The sequence below is a fragment of the Onychostruthus taczanowskii genome, unplaced genomic scaffold (assembly GCF_017590055.1).
Source record: "Onychostruthus taczanowskii isolate IOZ18803 unplaced genomic scaffold, ASM1759005v1 scaffold7, whole genome shotgun sequence".
In the NCBI taxonomy this organism is placed as follows: domain Eukaryota; kingdom Metazoa; phylum Chordata; class Aves; order Passeriformes; family Passeridae; genus Onychostruthus; species Onychostruthus taczanowskii.
The window spans coordinates 8,521,828-8,542,991 of NW_024504786.1; the positions used below are offsets into that span (position 1 = coordinate 8,521,828).

Below are 21,164 nucleotides of genomic sequence, written 5' to 3' on the forward strand. Positions count from 1 at the left end.
GCGCCGCCGCCGCTCCGCGCCGCCCGCCGCAAGCCGCTGCCCGAGGTGAGTGAGGGGCGAGCATCGCCCGGGAGCTGCGGGCCGGGCAGGGGAGTTCGGAGAGCGCGGAGGAGCCCGGGGCGGGCCGGGCGGGCGCGGGGACCCCCGTGTCCCCCGGCTCGGGGAAACTCCGGCTCTCGCGGTTTCGCTCCGAAGCCGAGTGCGGCGGCCGCGGGCATCCCGCCCCGCTGCGGGTCCCCTTCCCCAGGCAGGGGCTCTCCCCTCTCCTCTCCCGGGCTGACCCGATCCTCGCCCCCTCCGCAGGGCAGGGCCGTGGGCCAGAGGACCCCGCTGTGGCTGCGGGCCCGCTTTCAGGCGCTGCTCTTCGCCCTGGGCTGCCGGATCCAGCGGCACTGCGGGAAGGTGCTCTTCGTGGGGCTGCTGGTGTTCGGGGCGCTGGCCGTGGGACTACGGGTGGCCTCCATCGAGACCGACATCGAGCACCTCTGGGTGGAAGGTAAGCGCGGCCCTGCGGGCTCGGCCGCCCGTGGGAGCGGCCCCGGTCCCGCTCCCGGCCGCGGCTTTGTCCCCCACGCGCGGCGCGGAGTGCGGGGCCGGCCGGGAGGCAGGTGACAGCGCGGGGCGGGACGAGGAAGAGGAGGATGCCGCCGCCGGGCGTCCCGTCACCGGGGCCGCGGAGGACGGGCCGTGGGTGCTCACGAGCCGGGTCCCGTCTGCGCGGCCGCTCGGGCTGCGCCGTGCGCGGGTGCTGGGTTGAAGAGGGACCCCCACGCGTGTCCCGACGGGGGTCCCCGCGCGAAGGTGCTGACACGTGCGACGGGGATGGAGCTGGACACCCCCTTCTTGGTGGGAAGAACCCCCCGGCACGGCCGCAGCCCCGCACCGGGGCCGAGCCGGAGCCGCCAGTCCCGGCCCGGGACCCCGGCCCGGGGGGAACGGGAGCGCGGGCAGGGTCAGGCGGGAGCAAATCCCCGTTTCCGAGTGGAAGCGGCTGATCCCCCTCCTTTGTTATTAATAACTCCAGCGTGGATTTTCTCTCCCTGATCCCTGCAGCCCTGCTTCACGGGTCTGGGATTTGCTTTTCCTGCGCCTCCCTTCGCCTTTGGGGGGCCCCCGGGGGGGCAGCACCCCGAATCGCAGCCCGGTCCGTGCCGCCGGGCGCGGCGGGAGGATCCCCGGGCGGGGGTCCCCGCGGGGTGCTGTGCAGGGGCAGATGTTGCTCAGCGGAGGGGTGTCAGCCATCTTTGTGCGGGAGCGCTGCCTCCTCCCCCACGCCCCGCTCCCTGTGTGGTCCTCAGCTACTCTTGGATTTGGTTCAACAATAGAAGCAACTTTGCTCTCCCACCCCCTTTTTTTTTTTTTTTTTTTTTTTTTTTTTTTTTTTTTTTTTTTTTTTTTTTTTTAATTAAAAAAAAGAGCTCTGCGCTCCCTGGCTGCTTGCACACAGATGCACGCACGGACCCCTGCCCAGGAATGCCCGGCTCTCCCACCTGCTCCCCACTCCCCAGGGATGTTTGTCCCCCCTCCCCAGCTCTCGTCTCCATCACCCCCTTCCACTGCAACACGTAGCAGAGAAATCCAGTGATACCTCCCGGTCCAGCCAGCGCCTGAGCTGTGGCTGCTGAAGGAGGGACGTGCTCCCTCCGTGGTTCCCTCACTCTGGGTCGTGGCTCCGGCTCCATTGAATTTTTATTGTGCTTTTGGGGTAGCAAGGAGTCAGCGTTTTGTAGAACTGTGGCCAGGAAAGCGGCTGTGGTTGTTCCTGTTAAGGGGAATGGGACTTGCGGCACATCAGGGTGGAGAGCGGGATGGGGAAGGGGCCAAGCCTGGGGACGGCTGGAAGCGCCCAGAAACCCGGCTTTTCCTGTGCCCCGCTGTGCTTCCCTGCTCGCACGGGCACAGCCAGCAGCAACTGCGGCTGCTCTTGGGGGATTTCCCCCACACTGCGGTCTGGCTGTAATGTGGGTGCCGGGGGCCTCTCTCAGGAACCTTCTCTTTCTCATGGCTTCTCATCTTCTTCAGTGTCAGGAGTTGGATTTAATTATTTTTTTTTTTACTCCGTGGTGAAACACCGCTGACGTGGGGCATCCTGCCCCTTCCTGAGCAATGGGGACACCGGGTCTGCGCTCAGCCCCCGCTCTGGGTCTGTGCTGCCTGCCTGAGGACGATGTGCAAGGTCAAAGGTGCTACTCAGAGCCCCCCTTGTTCTTCCTGGGAGGGCTCTTCCCCCGAGAGTGTGCTCTTGGGGCAGACCCCTCCTTGCCTCGCTCCTGGGTGGCAGAGCCCCAGCGTCCTCAGGCGTTGGCACAACCTGCGACCACCAGTGGCGATGTGTCTGAGATGGCTTCGGTCCCATGGGGTGGCATGAGGGGGTCAGGATGTGGAAGGAAGGCTTGTGGTGACACTTTCAGTCTCGTGTGTCAGCTGTGGGGCTGCCTCCCTTCCCCATAACCATCTGTAGGTGCCTGCCTCACCGCCAGCCTCAGCTTCTGCATTTTCTGGCAAGATCAAAGCATCCCCCACATATGGCCAGCCCTGATCACTGCACCCCATCCTGCTGGTGTGGGATGGGCATTATCGGGGACAGGAGGGCCTGGGATGCCCCTGGAGAGTGGAACACAATTGCCCAGACTCTGTGGTTGCATCCAGAGCACTTGAAGCTGCTTTGGGATTTTTCTCAGCCGCTACTTTCTCACGTTCCCACGTGTGTGGCAGGGTTGGAGTGTGTGTCCTCTGCAGAGAGCCTGGTACCAGTGTGGCAGGCTGAAGCAGCGCAGTTCTTGCTCCTTGGCTGGCAAAGCTGGTATCCCATCAGCTTCGTCGCAAGTGTTTGGGATCCCCAGGGTGCTGGGCACCGGAGCTCCTGCCTCCTCTGGGTCTGTGAGATGTTTGTGGGACTGTGGTTCGTCCCAGCCCTGGGGCAGTGCTGTAGGGTGTCTGAGGGCAGGGTGTGTGTGCAGAGAATCCCCGGCCCATCATACTAGCCCAGTGGGTCCCAGCTCAGGGGCAGGGTGGTTTAAGGTTCCAGGAAGCCTCTGGTGACTGCACCCGACCCCCTGCCTCTGCCTAGCCAGGCTGAGGGATGCGGGTGGTGATGCTCCAACCCGCAAACCACCCCGCCCAGGTGAGGTCCCAGCACTGCAGGAGCAGAGTGTGACCCTGTGCCAGGCAGTCCCCACTGCAGGCTGAGCTCAGCTCTCTGGGAGCTGGGATCCCGCTGAGCAGGGGAGGGAAGGGAGCTGCTTCCCATGGGAGCATGATGCTGCTGTGCCATCCCCCTCCTCCCCAAACAGGAGAATAGGGTGGGCAGCCCTGCTTTGGCCCCATGACTGGGGTCAGCACTCGGGCCATGCTGATGGTATGTCCTCCTGAGCCTCGGTTGTGATCCTGGTCGCTAGTGGGAAAACAGAGGGTCCCCTGTCCCAATTCTGGGAATGCCCTTAGACCAGGGGGCTGGCTGAGGGGTTCTTGTGGTGTTCTGGGGTTATGCCTGACCTGTATCCCTGTTTGGGAGATGGAGGGAGGCTGTGTCACCCCATAAATTGGACTCCACTGTGGAAATGTTCAATTAGGCTCCTCCGAAGCAATTAGCCACTCGGAGGCTTTGCAATCCCGGCTAGCGGCGAGTGTTGAGTTACCTCTGGACACCTGGCAGCTGTTCCTGGCTCTCCCAGGGCGTCTTTAGGGCCAAGGGGCCGGGGAGGCGAGCTCTGGGCAGGCAGAGCCCTGGGTGGTGAATGGGTCTGCCTGATTTATAGCGCCGAGGGCTGGTTCAAAGGAAGGCCGGGTTAATTCCTAACCGGAACAGCCAAGCGCCCCGCACAGCCGTCGCCCTCTCAAAGAGCTGCTGAGTCTCCCTGGAGAAGACCCTGTCCCTTTTCTGGAGGGGTCATGGACAGCCCGAATATGCTGGTGGGATGAAATAGGACGCATCTTATGGGGGTGAGGGGAATTTGCTCTCTTGTTCTCATCTTGGGGCACAAAGCTGAGACACCCCCAACCCTCTTGGCAGTGGCTTCTGTCCTTCCTTGACCTCTGCAGCAGTTCTTGGCACAGGGCATCAGTTCCTGTGCACCCAGGACAGGGCTGGGATGCAGCCTGGAGCTCCCCCCGCGGCAGGCCAGGACAGAGAGGAGATGCAGGCTGACTCTGTTTGCAGAAAGAGGGGCACAGGGGATGGGAAGACCCCGACAGGAAGCCAAGGACGGGGTTGAACGCCCTCAGCACTGTCTGTGTGGCCTCTCCTCCCAGCCCCTGTCCCCACTGTGCTGGGTGGGTCCCGTGGAGGGGTGTGGGGCAGCAGCAGTGGGGGTGAGAGGGATGCCACAGCCGTTCCTGGGTGGGCACACAGAGAGGTGGGTGGTCTCGTTGCTGGCTGGGTGGGTTTGTGGGGTAGGATGTTTGTGCAGGGGCTGAGGAAGGAGCGGGTGAATCTGGGGGGCTGTATGTGGCTGGAGCTGACGGGCTGGGGGGCTCTGATGGCAGTTTGTCCCCGTGTCTGGGGCAACAAGATGCCTGCTGGGACCTGGCCAGAGCCAGCTTCACTCCTGTGGGGTGGCTCCTGGGCTGCCATGTCCCTGCTCTGTCACCAGATGGGTGTCCTGGGGAGGAGGGTCCCCATTTCTCTTGGGGTGTGGTGACAGAGGTGTTGCTCTCCAGGAAGGCAAGGGACAGCCCAGGGTGCCTGGGGACTGTCTTGCCTGGCCTGGTGGGATTTTCCCTTCAGCACCCTGCTGTCCTCTCTGTTTGCAGGGTCTGGGTATCTGTGGGGACACTGTGCTCCCATCCCCGGGGGCTTGGGGAGTGAGGAGCAGCTGGGGTGTTGCTGCCATGAAGTGCTGAGCTCCCTGTTATCCCAAAAACTTGCCTGCCGGGCTCTCCCCTCTGACTCTGAAAGAACCTTTCTTCTCGAGAAGGGAGGGGGGGGAAGGAGGCTCACCCAGCAGCCCCCCACCCGCCAGAAGATGGGGTCCAGGCAGTTCACCTTTATTTATTTATCTTTGGGAGGTGAGCGCAAAACCTCTTGCTCTTCCTTTTCCCTTCCTTGACAGCTTGGTCAGCTTTTTTGGGCTGGAAAATTTTGCTAATTAACCCAGAGAGACTGGAAGACTTTACAGATGGCTGTGGCTTATCTGCCCCTATCCATTTTGCTTTCCTTTTCAACTTATATATTTTTCTATTTCCTAGAAAGTATTTTTTTTTCTTTTATATATATATGTTTTTTTAACTTGGACATATCTACGGACTTAGGGAACGGGCTCTTTTTTTGTGTGTTTTAAATGTTATTTGGCGGCTGGGAGGGGGCAGCGCCAGGGCCCAAGAAGAGGGTTTTATTATCTGCCTCTCCCTCGGGCCTGGAAAAGTGGTCTGAGTTCAAAAAATTCATTTCTTGCCTGAATGAAGCCAGCAATGTGGAAAAATTTCACCATTCAGAGGGGGATGAATGTATGTTTCAACCACACATTAAGTGACATTAGCAAGCAGTGGAGTGCCTAATGTGGCCATTTTTCACAGCAGCCAACAGAGGGGGTGATTAGCATAATTAGTACAGGCAGCCCTATACATATGGAAATGGCAAATGCCTAAATGCCAACACCAGTGGAAATTTATGTCAATGCTGACAGGAGTCTTAGCGGTGAATAGTTCCCAACTGAATCCCCTCCCCCCCCCCCCCTTTTTTTTTTCCCCCCTCTCTTTTTCGGGGGTCGCGCTGTCCCCTCGGCGCTGGCCGGGGCGGTGCGAGCTCCCGGCTGCCCCCCTCCCTGTGCTGGGAACCGCCGCCCCCCGATTTGGGGTAATAAAGACATTAATTTAGCTTTGCCGTTAAACAAAAGAGTTCGGCCGGGGCCGGCGGCTGGGGAGCTGGCCCCAAACGGGCCCTTTCAGCCCCTCCGCCGCTGGCTTTTTGAAGGCATCCCCGTCTTCTGCCGCCCCTCTTGCCTGAGCTGCGAGCCCCTTCGGTGGGGCTGCGTTTGGCTGGAGGTGCTGGGGCAGCGCCGAGCCCCTCGGTGCTGCTGGGGGCACCCATCTGCCACGCAGCTGCCCCCCTTCCCGGGAGCAGCCGCGGGGTGAATGGGCCGGGAGGACGTGTTTTGACAGGATGGGGCCGCCGGGCTTTTGGCGAGGCTGGCGGTAGCGGCCGGGACAGGTAAAAATGGCTCTTTCAGTGTGCCCTGGGCGAGACTTCCTCCGGAGCAGCATGGGTCCTTTCACTGCCTCCCTAATCCAGCTAATCCGCCCCACAACACTTTGAAGGTGGCCTCCGGCTTGCACGCCGCTCAGCACGGGGAAGCTGCGGCCGGAGGATGCTTGGGGCGGTGCCTCGGGACCCCCTCCCGCCGGGATGCGGGGCAGTGCTGGAGCTGCAGGGTGGTTCTGGCATCCCTCCGAAGCGCCTGGGGCTCTGATCGCCCAGGGCAGGCGTCTCTGCCAGGGATGTGCTCGGTCTGCGATTGCCCCCGTGGGTGCCTCTTGTAGCAGGGGGTGCTGCAAAGGGGTTCCCCGTGGGATGGCTTTTCCCAGGGGATCTCAGCCTGACCTTGCCCCACTCCCAGCTGTGCCTTTGTGGTGGTTTCCAGCCCTAGCATTGGGATGTTGTGCTGTAGAAAGGGAGCTGCTCATCACGTCCCTTGCTAGTGGGCCCAGCTGGGGTCAGGGCTGCAGCATCCCCTGTGCACCAGCTGAATCTGCAGCTCAACAACATTTGTTGTCACATCCCCTAGCCCCATTACACCAAGAAGGACTGGGCCTGATTTTGGGAGCCAAGCGAGAATGTGTGGCAGGAGTGTTCCCTCCCTGTCATCCTGTCCCACCCGAGTCACTCAAGAGGTGACAACGCTGGCAGTGCCTGGGTGCCACCTGCACTGTGGTGGCAGTGCTGTTGACCATGACCTCTACCCAGCCTGACGGGACAGAGTGGTCTTTGCAGCCTGTGTTTCCTGGGGAGACACTGGTACCTCTCCGTGGTCCCCAGCACCTCCCACATCCCTCCCTCGTCCTCAGCCTTGCCAGGCAGGGAGGGCTCAGTGTGGGGCTGGCAGCCTGCCCGGACCCACTGCCCTCCCCGTGCCACCCAGACACGCTGCCCTGGCACACTCGGCCTGCTGCCCCCCACCCTTGGGTGCTTGGAGACCGGGCACTACGGGGTTTGTTCACCTCCTGCCCTGGGAAAGCACGGTGGGAGGTCCCCTTGCTGTCACAACCAGCGGGGTGGCTGCAAGGGGGCCAGCCCCGGGCTGGGGGGGCCGTGTAACTGCACTGTGGGCAGCAGGACCTGGCATGGGCTGACCCCAAACCCTCTGAGATGAGTCTGGGAGGTTCTGGCTACCCCTGGGGAGATGTGGAATGAGCTGGGATCAGACCCCTCCCAAGGCAGGAGGACAACACAGGGGCTGAGGCTCTGTCTTGGCTGGAGCAGCTGGGGGCACAAGTTGGTCCCACTGTGTGAGGGTGAGCTGGCTGCAGTGCCGTGGCTGCGGGTCCTTGCCAGGAGGGTTTGGGGTGCAGTGGCAGGGGAATGGCTCAGGCAGGGTGGCCGGGAAGGGGGCAGGGAGGCTCCAGCCCTGCTCTATAATTTTGTGGCGGATGCTGTAATTACGGAGAGGGCTCCCCCGGCATGGCCCGTGGATGGGAGGCAGCCGCACACGCAGCCACCCTCGCTGCCAGGGACCCTGTCCCATCCTCAGCATCCACTCTCCCTGCTGGGCACGGCAGGAGCCTGCTGTGCACCCCAGGTGTTCGGAGTGCAAGTGGGTGTAGGGTCCCAATCCACCGTCCAGCCAGAACTGCTCTGAGCCTGCACCCACAGCCCCCCCAGCGTGGGAGCAATGCCCGACCCAGCGAAGATGCTGCTGCCTCGGGGGACTGTCCTGCCCCCAAGCCCTGCAGTTGGATTTTGGTGGGAGCTGGGGGTCCAGGGCAGTGAAGCCAAACCCTGCCGGGGAGCAGAGCAGGCTGTTAGTAAGCAGGACCGGACGCCTGATTGGAACCAGAGAGCCCTTTGCATGAAAAAGCCAAGGGCTCCCTTTGTTAATTGGAATTAAAAAAAACCAACAAAAACAACAAAAACCCAACACAACAACAACAACAACAACAAAAAGGAAGAATTTACATACAGTTCCTCATTAACGTGCTCATTGTTGGTATCGGGGTGCCCCCCCAGCCCGCTGCCCGGCCGGGGGGCTGCGTGGGGCGTCTCGCCCCGCTCGGGGCTGGCCGGCCGGCGGGCGCGCCCGTTTGAAGTGTCCTTGGCAGCCCTGTGTGCGCTGCCTTGTCTTTTCATGTTGCTCTTTGGTTAATTAGGGTGTTGGAATTTGAGGCTTCCTCACGGCCTTTGAAGCTTGCTGACGGCTCGCAGTGCCCTGTTCCAAATTAACACTAATTACAAGGGACGGCTTTTTATTTTCTCTCTCTCTCTCTCTCTGTTTTTTTTTTTTTTTTCTTTTCCCCTCCTCTTTAATTTTTCGGGGGGCTCGCCCCCCACGCCATGCTTGCAGATGTGTGGCTCCTCCCGCAGGCGGGCTGGGCGGAGATGCCGGCAGGGCAGGGCGTAGCAGGATGATCCCCCGGGAGCAGCAGCGCCGTCGGGCACCCCCCCATCGCTGTGTCCCACCTCCCGCCCGGGCTCGGCGTGGGTGGCATGGCTGAGATCAGAGCAGCTTGGCGCACCTCCTGCCCGACCTCCCAGCCTGCTGGGAACGGGATGGGCGTCCCACTTCCCCCCACCCCCCGACACCCACCCTCCCCGTGTCCTCGTCCCCTCGCCCTGGGTGCTGCTGTCCCCTCTGACACACACACAAAAGCCGCGGCCATGTCCCCCCCTCCCTGTCCCTGGCACAACCTCTATCCCAACTGGCATCTGATGGACACCAGCTGCTCCCTGGCCCAGCCAGGAACAATAAAGATGCTTTGCCCTCCCCGTTCCCAAAAAGCAGGGATAAAAAAAAAAAAAAAAACACCAAAACACCAACCCATATAATAAGTCATTAAAAGGGAAGATTCTGCTCCTTATTTGCGGTCTCGCTCTGGCCTCCTCGGTGCTGGCGGAGGGCCAGGCCCGCCGGGGCCCCCGCCCCTTGCTGAGGGAGCATCCTGGTGCAGATGAATCGTGACCTCCCCTCACTTTCCCGGGGCCGGGCAGGAGCTGGCCTCACCCCTGCCAGCGGCACTGCCTTGGGAAGCATCCCACGCTGGGCATCCTGGGGTACCCCAGCGGGTGGCACTGGGATGGGGGCTACACCCCAGATGTGCCAGGACAGCATCCCTCCCACCCTGGGCAGGAGGCTGGAGCAGAGCAGCCAAGTGGTGCACTTGGGAGGGGTCTCAGGATCCACTTCCCACCCTCCTCTGGGCTGTGTTGCCTCCCCTTTGCTATGCCAGGAGGGATGGGAGCCCTGCAATCGAAGGGGCTGGTGCTCAGCCATGCGAGAGACCGTGCAGGGTTGGTCCCAGCCCCAGCCACGCTGGCTGGGAGGGGATTCCTCTTCCACGCCGAGGCAGCCGCAAATGAAGTCGGTGGCTTCAGCTGGAAACCTTGGCCCTGCTGTGCTCAGAGCTCTCGTGCTGCCAAAGGGGGACAGATCCCAGAGCCTTGGCAGGGAAGAGCGATGTCCCCAGCACCACCTCCCTCCCCTGTCCCCAGACCGCTGCTGGGGCAGCCTATACCTGCAGGGACTTTGGGGTGCCTGCCTCTCCCTACGCTCCTTCCCTGCCTGCCTTGGGGTGCCATGGAGGGGCTGGGCTGGGCTGCGGTGCCCCCAGTTTCATTTCCTGTTTTGTGGGCTGTTTTTGGGCATCTGCAGCACCCACCACAGAGCACGGTGGAAGTGGACAGGTTGGGTCCACTCTGCTTCACCAACCATCTGTCTGTGGGGGTTTTTTTTGCGGAAAGCAAAGCCAGCAAGCTGCTTTGGGGCTGGGTAGGGGGATGCCTCATCCAGTGTGTTCTGAGGTGGTCCCTGTTTGGATTCCTTGGGTGTGAGCACCCAGAGGATGCAGCAATTGGGGAACCCAATAGCAGGAAGCCCCTGTGAGTGATCATGGCACCATCTCATGCTTTGCAGCTTTGATTCTGCCTGTCCCATTCCCTGGGCATCCTGATGGGCAGGGCACATTGGTGAGGTGGGGGCTCTGCCTGGCCTGGCACTGACAGGGCACGTCATGGTCCTCTCCACAGCGGGCAGCCGGGTGAGCCAGGAGCTGCGCTACACCAAGGAGAAGTTGGGCGAGGAGTCCGTCTACACGTCCCAGATGTTGATCCAGACGCCGAAGAAGGATGGTGATAACATCCTGACACAGGAGGCCCTGCAGCTCCACCTCGAGGCGGCCTTGGCCGCCAGCAAGGTTCAAGTCTCACTGTACGGAAAGTGAGTCCGGCTCCAGATGGGGGGCGGGGACCCCCGCAGTGCTCTGCACATCCCTCTACCCTTTGCCTGTCCCGTGCGGGATATGCCCGTTCTCAGCTCCTCCTTCTGCCTTTCCAGATCGTGGGATTTGAACAAGATCTGCTACAAGTCGGGTGTCCCCATCATTGAGAATGGCATGATCGAGAGGGTGAGTGCTGCTCATGGATGGCCCTCTGGAGCCCCGCCGGGGCTGGCTGTTGACCCGCGGGATCAGCCCATCAAAGAATGGCAGTGGAGGGGCTGTGCTGGGGACAGGGCTTGTCAGCCCCAGGTGCTGTGAAGGCACTGCTGGCTGGATGTGGGAAGGCACAGGTTTGGAAAGCCCAGCAAGGCGGGGGGAGACTGGGGGGTCTGATCCATCGCTGCTGACCTCTTGCATCTCCCCGTGCAGATGATAGAGAAGCTGTTCCCCTGTGTGATCCTGACACCATTGGACTGCTTCTGGGAAGGCTCCAAGCTGCAGGGAGGCTCAGCCTATCTCCCGTGAGTGTGTGTGGGGAACTGTCCTGGGCTGTGGGGGGTCATGGGTGGGAGCAGGAGCTGGGGATGCTGCCAAGGGGCTGTGCTTGACCTCCCTTTGCAGCTTGGCTCTGCCTGCTGCAAGGTGCTTCAGTGCTGCTGCAGCTTGTCCTGCTCAGCCCTAGTCCCATCCATCATTACTATCCCGCTGGGTCAACTCTGGGGACAGGTCCCTGTCCTCCCTCCCCTGCCTGGCCTCGGTGGCACAGCTAGGGCTGTACTGCTGCAGGGGGGCTGCAGCCCACAGGCAGGAACTGCCCATCCCATCCCATCCCATCCCATCCCATCCCATCCCATCCCATCCCATCCCATCCCATCCCATCCCATCCCATCCCTGCCACGTTCTCCCACCAGCCAGGGATGGGGACGGGGGGCAGTGGCTGTGCCACAGGCAGGTCACCGAGGCTGCTGGCCCCCGTCCCTGGCAGCACCTCGTGTGTGTCACGATTGTGAGGGGGCACCCAGACTCCTGAGCTGCACCCAGGGGCACGGAGTCCCTGGGCTGGGTGGCGAGCGACTCCCAGCCAGCTCCTCGCGTGGTGGTGGGGCTGGGGACCCCGGGCTGGGCCGGGAGAGCCTCCCCCACATTCCTTCTGTTTACGCGTGTGTTTGTCCGGGAGAGCTGGGGCGGCTTGTGCATTGTCAGCAAACGCAGCCCCGTGCTTTCTCATGCTAATGCTGCTCTGAAAGCTGCCCCTTGCCAAATAGATGAAATAGTGGCCTTATTCAGGCTGCTGCGGACGGGAGGAGGGGGAAGGGGCCGCAGCCTCCCCAGTCAGGACTAGGGGCTGGTTTTGCCCCCCAGGACCTCAGGTTCTCCCCATCCCAGGTTGGGGGACCGCCGAGAGCAGGAGCAGGTGGGGCTGGGGCGGCCGTGCCAGATGGGATGCTGGTGGCATTGTCTGCCGGCTTGGGCAGCGTTCTGGGACTGAGGTCCGTGGCAGGCAGGGTGGCACTGGAGCAGCCACGGGACTCATCTCTCCTAGCAGCCGAGGGAGCGGGTGCCCGGGCGGGCACCCCGGCTGAGTGCGGCCGGCCCATGGGGACTCGTCCCCCTTTTTAACGCCAAGGGGTGAGCGGGGTGGGAGCTGGGAGAACAAAGAGCAGCAATCTATGGAAAGACAAAAGGATTTGCCCTGGCTCAGTGAAGCAAGCGAAAGCAGATAAAAGGGGCTCTCTTTGGAAGCAGCAGCAGCTCCGGTTGGTATGTGGGAATCTCGAGCGGCCGGCTCTGGCCCAGCCAGCCTTCATGAATTATTAGGCTGTGTTTCTCCCCAGAGCCCACACTTGCTCGGGGCTTTTTCTTCCCCTCTTTGGAGCGCTGGGCTGGGTTATTGGCTTTTTTGTGTGTCCTTTCTGTCTTAAAAAAGAAGCTGAGTGAGGCTGGAAGCTGGCCCCCAGCTCCCCAGGCTGGGGTGGAGGGAGCAGAGCATCTGCAGGCAATGGGAAAAACCTTTTTCCTGGGTACCCAAGTCCCCTGCAGTCCTGATGGACCTCCAAGAACCTACTCCACACCCAGCTCCCAGTACTGTGCTGAGCCCCCAGCATCTCTGCTGAGCCCCAAACTCTCCAGCTTGAGGGGAAATGGCAGGAAGGGCTGTAAGGGATGCCGGGAGCTATTGCCTGCCTGCTCCCCTCTATCAAGATGTTAGCCCACGGGCAGTAATCGGCCTGACTGCTCACACAAAGCGGGGCCAGGCAGCAGGGCCGGCTCCCCCCGCTTTGTCCCGGACTAACAGGATCAGGCACGCTACTTGACTCGGGGCACAGCCCGCTGTGGCGCACAGGGCACGGGGGATTCCGCGGGCGGCCCCGGGAGGGGGTAAGGGACGTGCTGGGGGCTGATGCTCATCTGCATCCCTGCATCCTGCCTGTGAGGGCATCCACAGCACCCCTGGGATGGGCTGGCGGTGGTGGTGGTGGTACTGCGTGTGGGTTTTGGCATCCCCCATGACCCCAGTGCTGCTCTCTGCCCAGGGGCCGCCCGGACATCCAGTGGAGCAACCTGGACCCTCTGCAGCTGATGGAGGAGCTGGGGCAGTTCACATCCCTGGAAGGCTTCAAAGAGCTGCTAGACAAGGCAGAGGTGGGACAGGCTTACATGGAGCGCCCCTGCCTGGACCCCCGGGACCCCCAATGTCCCTCCAGTGCCCCCAACAAGCAGAGCCAGCAGGTGGGTCACAGTCCATGAGCACCAGGATTTGGGTGTGGGGGCTTACTGCTCTCCTGCCTGCCCCACAATCCTGACACCTCCCCTCCACCCACAGAGCCCCGACATCCCGGCCGAACTCTCGGGGGGCTGCCACGGCTTCTCCAGGAAGTTCATGCGCTGGCAGCAGGAGCTGATTTTAGGCGGCACGACCAAAGACTCCCAGGGCAAACTGCTACGGTAAGAGCTGCTGTGGTGTGGGCATCCCCAGGCACAGGGCAGGATACCTGCCCTGGCTGCAGGAGGGGCTCTGGGGCTGTCTCAGAGGCTGGTGGGTGCGTGGGGCCGGTGAGCAAGGCAGCGCTCCGGAGCAAGGGAGAGCAAGGAGGCAGGATGCCTGGGTCCTCTCCTGGGTGTCTGGGGTGGGGATGGGTGCCGTGGGGTGGGGGATGGACCCATTCCTGCATCCTGGGGCACTGCAGCTGGTCCCAGCGAGGTGCGTGCCTGTCCCCCAGCGCCGAGGCCCTGCAGACCATGTTCCTCCTCATGAGCCCCCGGCAGCTCTATGAGCACTTCAAGGATGACTACGAGATCCATGATATCAGCTGGAGCGAGGAAAAGGCAGGAGCCATCCTGGAGGCCTGGCAGAGGAAATTCGTGGAGGTGAGCACCGGGAACAGCCCCCACATGGGGCTGGGCAGGGGTGAGCCTGTGCATGGCATCTCTCTGTGCTCAGGTTTTCATGTGGCCACGGGTTCTGTCACTACTCTTAGTCCAGTGCATCCCTGGGGACTGCCAGTGGTGATGCTGACACCCTGAATACTCTGGGGTGGGTGTACTGTAGAGCGGGGGGCTCCTGACTCCTCTAATGGGATGCATCTCTGGCAGCTGGCACAGGACTCCATCCCTCCCAACGCCACGCAGAGTGTCCATGCCTTCTCCACCACCACGCTCAATGACATCATGAAGTCCTTCTCTGACGTCAGCGTCATCCGGGTGGCTGGGGGCTACCTCCTCATGGTACGTGTGCCCCTTCTCTCTGTCCTCTGCCATCCCTCCATCTGCCCCCAGGTCCCTGCTAACCCACTGTGCTCTTCCAGCTGGCCTACGCCTGTGTCACCATGCTGCGGTGGGACTGCTCCAAGTCCCAGGGGGCTGTGGGCCTGGCTGGGGTCCTGCTTGTGGCTCTCTCCGTCGCCTCTGGCCTGGGGCTTTGCTCACTGCTGGGCATCTCCTTCAATGCAGCCACCACCCAGGTATGTGCTGGAGGAAGAGCTGGGTCCTGTGAGGTGGGCGGGACCCTCAGGGCTCAGGGGTGGCCGAGTCCCCTCTCAGGTGGTGGCCATGTCCCTCTGCTCACACCAGCTGCTCTGTGGCAGGTCCTGCCCTTCCTGGCCCTCGGCATTGGGGTGGATGACATGTTCCTCTTGGCTCACGCCTTCACCGAGACGAGCCAGCACATCCCCTTCAAGGTGAGCACTGAGCACTGCCCAGGCTCTTCTCGGCCTCCTCCTGCCTCCCTGTGGTCCCTCTCGTCACCCCTTCTCTGTCCCGGCAGGAGCGGACGGGTGAGTGTCTGAAGCGCACGGGGACCAGCGTGGCTCTCACCTCTGTCAGCAACATGATCGCCTTCTTCATGGCAGCCCTGGTGCCCATCCCTGCCCTGCGCGCCTTCTCCCTCCAGGTAGGGCCACGGTCCCTTTCCCGGGGATGGGAAGGGATGGCCAGACCCTGCTCTGACCTGTGTCCCCCAATGCCTGCAGGCTGCAGTGGTTGTTGTGTTCAACTTCGCCATGGTGCTCTTCGTTTTCCCTGCTATCCTGAGCCTGGACCTGCACCGCCGGGAGAAACGCCGGCTCGACATCCTCTGCTGCTTCTACAGGTACTGGCACTGGGCTGGCTGGGCTGGCTCTGACCCCACAGGTCCCTAAAGAAGACTGGGTGACTAAATATCTCACCCTTCTCTCTCTGCTCCTTCACTCTCTCCATGCAGCCCTTGCTCCTCAAGGGTCATCCAGATCCAGCCCCAAGAGCTTGCTGATGCCAACGACAACCATGCCTGCCATCCATCTCCTTATGGGCACCCCGGCATGGCCACCAGCACACAGATCACCACCACTGTGCAAGCCTTCACCCGGTGTGACCCCTCGGGCCACCACATTGTCACCGTCCTGCCACCCACCTCCCAGGTGTGCACCTCGCCTGCCATCCTCCTGCCCCACACTGATCCCTTGGGCTCGCAGGTCTTCGCTCCATCCAGCTCCACCCGGGATCTGCTGTCCCAGCTGGATGAGGCCAAGGGTGGCCGGGAGTGTGTCCCCCTGCCCTTCTGCCGCTGGAGCCTCGCTGATTTCGCCCGGGAGAAGTACGCCCCACTCCTTCTGCGGACCCGGACCAAGGTGAGGGGGGGGCAGCCCTGGTGGTGCCACTCAAGGTGGGTGGGTGGCACAGGACTCTTCCTGACCCCCTGTTGTCCCCACAGGTGGTAGTGGTGGTGCTGTTCCTGGCACTGCTAGGGCTGAGCCTCTATGGCACCACCATGGTACATGATGGCCTCTACCTGACGGACATCGTGCCACGGGACACCAAGGCACACGCCTTCATCTCGGCCCAGTTCAAGTACTTCTCCTTCTACAACATGTTCATTGTCACTAAGGGTGGCTTCCACTACCCGGGTGCCCAGGCTGCCCTGCTGAGTCTGCACCAGGCCTTCAGCACCGTCAAGTACGTGGTGCGGGAGGGCAACCGCGACCTGCCTAAAATGTGGCTCCATTACTTCCAGGACTGGCTGAGAGGTGAGGGACATGCCTCTTCTCCATGACCTCCCCTGTCTGATAGTCCTCTCCTCAGCCTGCATGCTCCCCACTGGCCTGGGAATGCCTTCCCTTGTGTGCGGTGCCCTGGGGAGGATGGTCCCGAGGTGCCCAGCACTGGAAGATGAGCCTTGGGGTTTTTGTGTGCCCATCCCTCTGGCATCACACTCCCTGGGTCACACGGGGTAGTGTTCAGGGTGGTGTGTACCCAGGGATGCTTACCCCCCATTCTGCATCCCCAGGGCTCCAGGCCACCTTCGACAGGGACTGGCAGGCTGGGCGCATCACCCATGACAGCTACCGCAATGGCTCCGAGGATGGGGCACTGGCCTACAAGCTCCTCATCCAGACTGGCAACAAGAAGGAGCCCTTCAATTTCAACCAGGTGAGCGGTGGCAGGGCTGGGCTGACTGGGCTGGGATGTCTCTGCCCCAGCTGCCCAGCTCATGCCCACTCCTGGTCTCTCCTGTAGCTGACCACACGGCGATTGGTGGATGAGAATGGCATCATCCCCCCTGACACCTTCTACATCTGCCTGACGGTGTGGGCCAGCAACGACCCCCTGGGCTTTGCTGCCTCCCAGGCCAACTTCTACCCCCCACCCCCCGAGTGGATTCATGACAAGTACGACATCACGGGCGAGAACCTGCGAAGTGAGTGAGCATGGTGGGCTCCCCAGGGCCCCCTCTGCCCCCGGCATCCTCCTGCAGAGTACCCCACTCCCCACACCTTTTTTCCCTGAAGGGAAACCCCTCATATCCCTCATCCCTTCTAGTAAACTGCCTTGCTTCCCCATGCTTAACCCTTGTCCTCTTGCATCCCACCCTGCACATCCCACTGTGCATTCCCTATGCCCTTAGCAACACTGCTCCAGCCCATGAGCAAAGAGTAACCCACTAACGCACAAAAATCCTACAGGCAGAGAAATGCCCTGCCCTCCTCCTTGACCCCAGTCTGTTCCTACACCCTCCTCAGACCTGTGGTAGCCAGCCAGGCATCAGGCTGCCCAGGCTGCCCTCGGGCTGGTGTGACCATGGTGCTCTCGTGGTGCCTGTCCACCCGTACTGCCCACACCTCATACTGCCTGTGATCTCCTCACCAGTCCCAGCAGCCCAGCCGCTGGAGTTCGCCCAGTTCCCTTTCTACCTGAGCGGGCTGCGTCGCACGTCCGACTTCGTGGAGGCGATTGAGAGCGTACGGGCCATCTGCCAGGAGGCCGCCCAGCGCCACGGCGTGCTGAGCTACCCCAGCGGCTACCCCTTCCTCTTCTGGGAGCAGTACATCGGCCTGCGGCACTGGTTCCTGCTGGCCATCAGCATCCTGCTGGCCTGCACCTTCCTCGTCTGCGCCTTGCTGCTGCTCAACCCCTGGACCGCCGGCATCATCGTGAGTACGCACCCTGATGCAGGGGATGGTCCTGAGGGGTGAGGTTAGGGCATCCAGACTTTCTCCCGTCCTGCCGAGTGGACCTGGGTACCTGCTTCATGGGAATTGGGTGATGGAGTGGCCAGGGGCACCCTGGGGGGAAGGGATGCCCATATGAGGGTGGCAGTGGGTGAGAGATTCCTGAATGGAGGAATCAGTTATATCATTGATGAAGAGAACAGGGGACCCTGGATACATCCATGCAGAAGAGTGTGACAGGAACACCCATATGGAGATGGCAGTTGTTGCGGGAGCCACATGGAGGGATCAGGGAACCCGTTATGATGGGAATATGTGTAGTGGGCAGGGGTTTGATGACATCCATGCAGAGCAGGGTGAGAGTTACCCCCAGAAGATGGGATGGAGGGACACCCCAAATAGAGGGAAAAGGGTCATTGAGGTGAGGCTGCCCTGTATGGAGTAGGGTCAGGCTTACCAGGGAGAGGGGACAGCCAATCAAAGCCATCTCTCATTGACCTCACCACCCTCCAGGTCTCCATCCTGGCCATGATTGCTGTGGAATTGTTTGGCATCATGGGGCTGATGGGCATCAAGCTGAGCGCCATCCCTGTGGTCATCCTCATTGCCTCGGTGGGCATCGGTGTGGAGTTTACTGTCCACGTGGCCCTGGTGAGCACAGGCTGATCCCAGTTCCCACTCCCTGGCACCCTCACCCCCTTGGCCGTGTGCTAATGGGTGGCCCATCATGGGTGGCACACGGGAACAGCCCCGCATGACATTTCCATCCCACTCAGGGCTTCCTGACAGCTGCGGGGAGCAGGAACGTGCGCTCAGCCGCAGCACTGGAGCACACTTTTGCACCTGTGATGGATGGTGCTGTCTCCACCCTCCTGGGTGTCCTCATGCTGGCTGGCTCTGAGTTCGATTTCATCATGAGGTGAGCACTGAAAAAGGGTAAATCAGCCACGTGCTGCCATACAAGAGCTTTGGCAGTGGGGGCTGGTGGGTGTGGCAGCCCCCATCTGGCAGTGGGGATGTGGGGTAGCTGGTGAGGACATCTTGCTGGGGACTGTCATTCCATCTTGTCTGGAGGCTGGGGAGACATGGCAGGGCCACGGGCTATGGCATGGCAAGCCATGTTTGCGATGGGAGAGGTTCATGATGGCTGTGCCTGCTTGCCCCATGTGCCTATGGTCCCCTCAGGTATTTCTTTGCGGTGCTGACCATCCTGACGCTGCTGGGGCTGCTCAACGGGCTGGTGCTGCTGCCCGTGCTGCTCTCTGTCATCGGGCCACCTCCTGAGGTACAAGACCCCTCCATCCCACCTCTCCCTCATCCTCCCCAGCCCTGTACCCATGTCTCTTCATCCCCCCTTGCCCCTCTCCCTGCCCACCTTTCACCCTTTATCCATCTTTGCCTTGTCCAGTCCCAACCTCATCTTGAACCCACCTCAGTCCATCCCTTGTCCTATACCATCCTTCTTTTACCTCATCCTTTCTCTGACCCATATCCTACTTGCCCCATACCTACCTGACCTTGTTCCTGCTTCATTCCACACACAACTTCCCCCATCCCTCCCTGACCCATGACCTCCCTGATCGCATCCCTGCTTCACCTGGCATCACCTACATCCCCATCCTCGCATCAGCCCGTACTTGCTATTTCTCCATACTCTGTCCCTGGCTCCTCTGACCTGTCTTCTCTCCCCAGGCATCTCTGGTGGATAATGGCCCCTGCCTACCCCCACCAGAGTCGATACCCCCATGTCTGGGCCCTGGGGGACTGTACGTCCGGCGCGCTCCAGCCTGGCCTGCCACCTTCCCTGAGCCCTCTGACACGGAGAGCGTGGGGCCAGGCAGCCCACGGGGACCCTTCGTTGTGCCCCCTGCCCCAGCACACATCCTACTGGAGGCTGGCAAGGACCCCAGCTTCCCCCGCATCACTGTGAGTGTCTCTACCCTTTGTGGCATTGCCAGCTCCCCTGCATCCCCAGGGAGAGGGTCATGGATAGAGCTGCGGGAGGGGGGCTGGTGGTGTTGCCAGACGGATGCTCAATATGACTGGGGACCCTCATGCTTTATGCTCCCCCTCCAGGTGCTGAAGCCCTACAAGGACAGCCTGGAGGTTCAGGGGAAGAAAGAGGCTTCTGGCCCTCAGCCTGCAGCCCCCCTGCCCTTTGGGGAGCCGTGCACCTCGCTGCCCCGAGATCCCCCGCAGCCCGGCCCAGCGGGCACCCGGCCAGCCCCCCCCGCAGCCCTGCCCACCTACAGCACCCACCTGCAGGGTCCTGCCGGCAGCTACACCACCGTCACGGCCACCGCATCAGTGACAGTGGCTCTGCACCCCACACTGCCTGGCTCCTACCCCAGCTTCAGCCCTGAGGGCTTCACCAGCAGCGAGCGGGACTGCCTGGACGAGCCCAGCACCAGCGGCACCGCTGTGCCCGACACCTTTGAGATGCAGAACATGGGACACCACAGGGCAGGTGCCTGGCGCTAGGTGAGCCTGGGGACGCCCTACCCAGGGCTGGTGCATGGCAGCTCGGGGGTGCGAGGTGGGTGTGGAGGGACTCAACTGATCCCCAAATCTCTCTCTCTCTCTGCAGATTGCTGGTTCTTGGGCAGAGCATCTCCTCAGCACCCCGTGGGCACAGGAGGGTGCAGAGCGGGGTCACCCGTGTCATGCTGCTAATCGCCAGAGTGGTCTTGGCCAAGGAGGACCAGCCCCCCTGCACCCTGCACCGGGGCTTGGTAGGGCAGGCTGGCACTTCTATGCAAGCTGTGTGCAGGCCATGCCGTGCCCGCGCGTCCCTCACCTGAGGCTGTACCGTTGGTGCCGTGTCCCGTCACTCAGGGCTTGGGGTTATCCTGCCCTGGGCTTGTTGCCCCCCAGAAATGGAAGCACTAACTCCCCCCTCTGTTTCTGGAGCTGCTGGCAAGGTGGACTCAGTGCCATGCCAGCTCCCCCTCTGTGGGGTCACTGCCTGCTCCCCATCACCTCCTCCTGGGACCACCCATCCCAGGCCATGAGCTGGGGTACCCCAACAGGGTGCCCTGATGCCCCCTGTTCCGATAAGGGGGCAGCCCCAGAGCCAGCTATGCCCTGGCATGCCATGGGCAAGGCCTAGGGTGGGCACCCCCACCTTTATTTATTGCAAAGGGAAACTATCTATAGAGAGATATATATTTTTAAGCTTATTTTAAAAGATTTATTTCTCAGCCTAAAGCCTCACCCGGCTGCCCAGGGTGCAGGCAGGGAGTGGGCAGACCCTTTGCCCAGTGCAGGGCTGCCCACTGGAGGCAGCAGGAGCCTGGGGGCACAGACCTGGTTCATGCCTCCACTCCATGGGCAGCTCACCCCTTCCAACATGCTAGTCTGTGCCTCAGTTTCCCCAGTGGCAAGAATTGGAAGGCTAGAGATCATGGATGTGCCACAGTGGAGAAAGGGAGCCTGTTGCTCCCCAGCACACAGGCAGGGCTTTGGAAGGGGGAGATCCTTGGAGTGGTCCTTGCTGTGCCAAGCCCCTGAGCTGTCCCACGATCACAGCCCCCTGTGTCACACTTGTGCTCTGTCCAGGGGATGGCACAGGCTTGAGCACGCACAGGACACTGCACGCTGACGTGGGCTCCCATGGTGCCACCAGGCACATCTTGCTGGGAAACGTTATTTCTTACCATGTCCCCGTGCAACGGGGCTGTCCCTGCAGCCAGCCCCTGTCCCTGTTCCCGTCCCCATCCCGGGCACCGTCCGCGCCGTCACCCAGCACTTTAACTCCAGCGGTGTTTGCTGTGCCTGCGGCCCCAGGCCCCCCGGCCCCCTGACACTGCCGCTCAGCAGGGGTGGCCTTGGGGACCCTGTCCCCGTGCCAGGCGTGGGCACGGCGGGCAGCCCCCC

At 61.8% G+C, this 21,164-nt stretch overlaps 1 protein-coding gene across 1 annotated transcript in view; it reads left to right on the forward strand.

Moving 5' to 3' along the window:
* Positions 1 to 19,769, forward strand: part of PTCH2 (patched 2) — a 20,551-nt gene extending 782 nt beyond the window's left edge. The window contains exons 2-23 of the mRNA XM_041421673.1: positions 304 to 496; positions 10,175 to 10,364; positions 10,482 to 10,551; positions 10,795 to 10,886; positions 12,900 to 13,095; positions 13,190 to 13,311; positions 13,587 to 13,734; positions 13,960 to 14,091; positions 14,172 to 14,327; positions 14,451 to 14,543; positions 14,630 to 14,755; positions 14,835 to 14,953; positions 15,065 to 15,470; positions 15,554 to 15,866; positions 16,127 to 16,269; positions 16,357 to 16,537; positions 16,987 to 17,270; positions 17,802 to 17,939; positions 18,065 to 18,207; positions 18,474 to 18,573; positions 18,981 to 19,214; positions 19,365 to 19,769. Coding sequence (XP_041277607.1) covers positions 304 to 496; positions 10,175 to 10,364; positions 10,482 to 10,551; positions 10,795 to 10,886; positions 12,900 to 13,095; positions 13,190 to 13,311; positions 13,587 to 13,734; positions 13,960 to 14,091; positions 14,172 to 14,327; positions 14,451 to 14,543; positions 14,630 to 14,755; positions 14,835 to 14,953; positions 15,065 to 15,470; positions 15,554 to 15,866; positions 16,127 to 16,269; positions 16,357 to 16,537; positions 16,987 to 17,270; positions 17,802 to 17,939; positions 18,065 to 18,207; positions 18,474 to 18,573; positions 18,981 to 19,214; positions 19,365 to 19,769 — 3,984 coding nt within the window. The remainder of the gene's footprint in view (positions 1 to 303; positions 497 to 10,174; positions 10,365 to 10,481; positions 10,552 to 10,794; positions 10,887 to 12,899; positions 13,096 to 13,189; positions 13,312 to 13,586; positions 13,735 to 13,959; positions 14,092 to 14,171; positions 14,328 to 14,450; positions 14,544 to 14,629; positions 14,756 to 14,834; positions 14,954 to 15,064; positions 15,471 to 15,553; positions 15,867 to 16,126; positions 16,270 to 16,356; positions 16,538 to 16,986; positions 17,271 to 17,801; positions 17,940 to 18,064; positions 18,208 to 18,473; positions 18,574 to 18,980; positions 19,215 to 19,364) is intronic.
* The last annotated feature ends 1,395 nt before the right edge of the window (positions 19,770 to 21,164 follow it).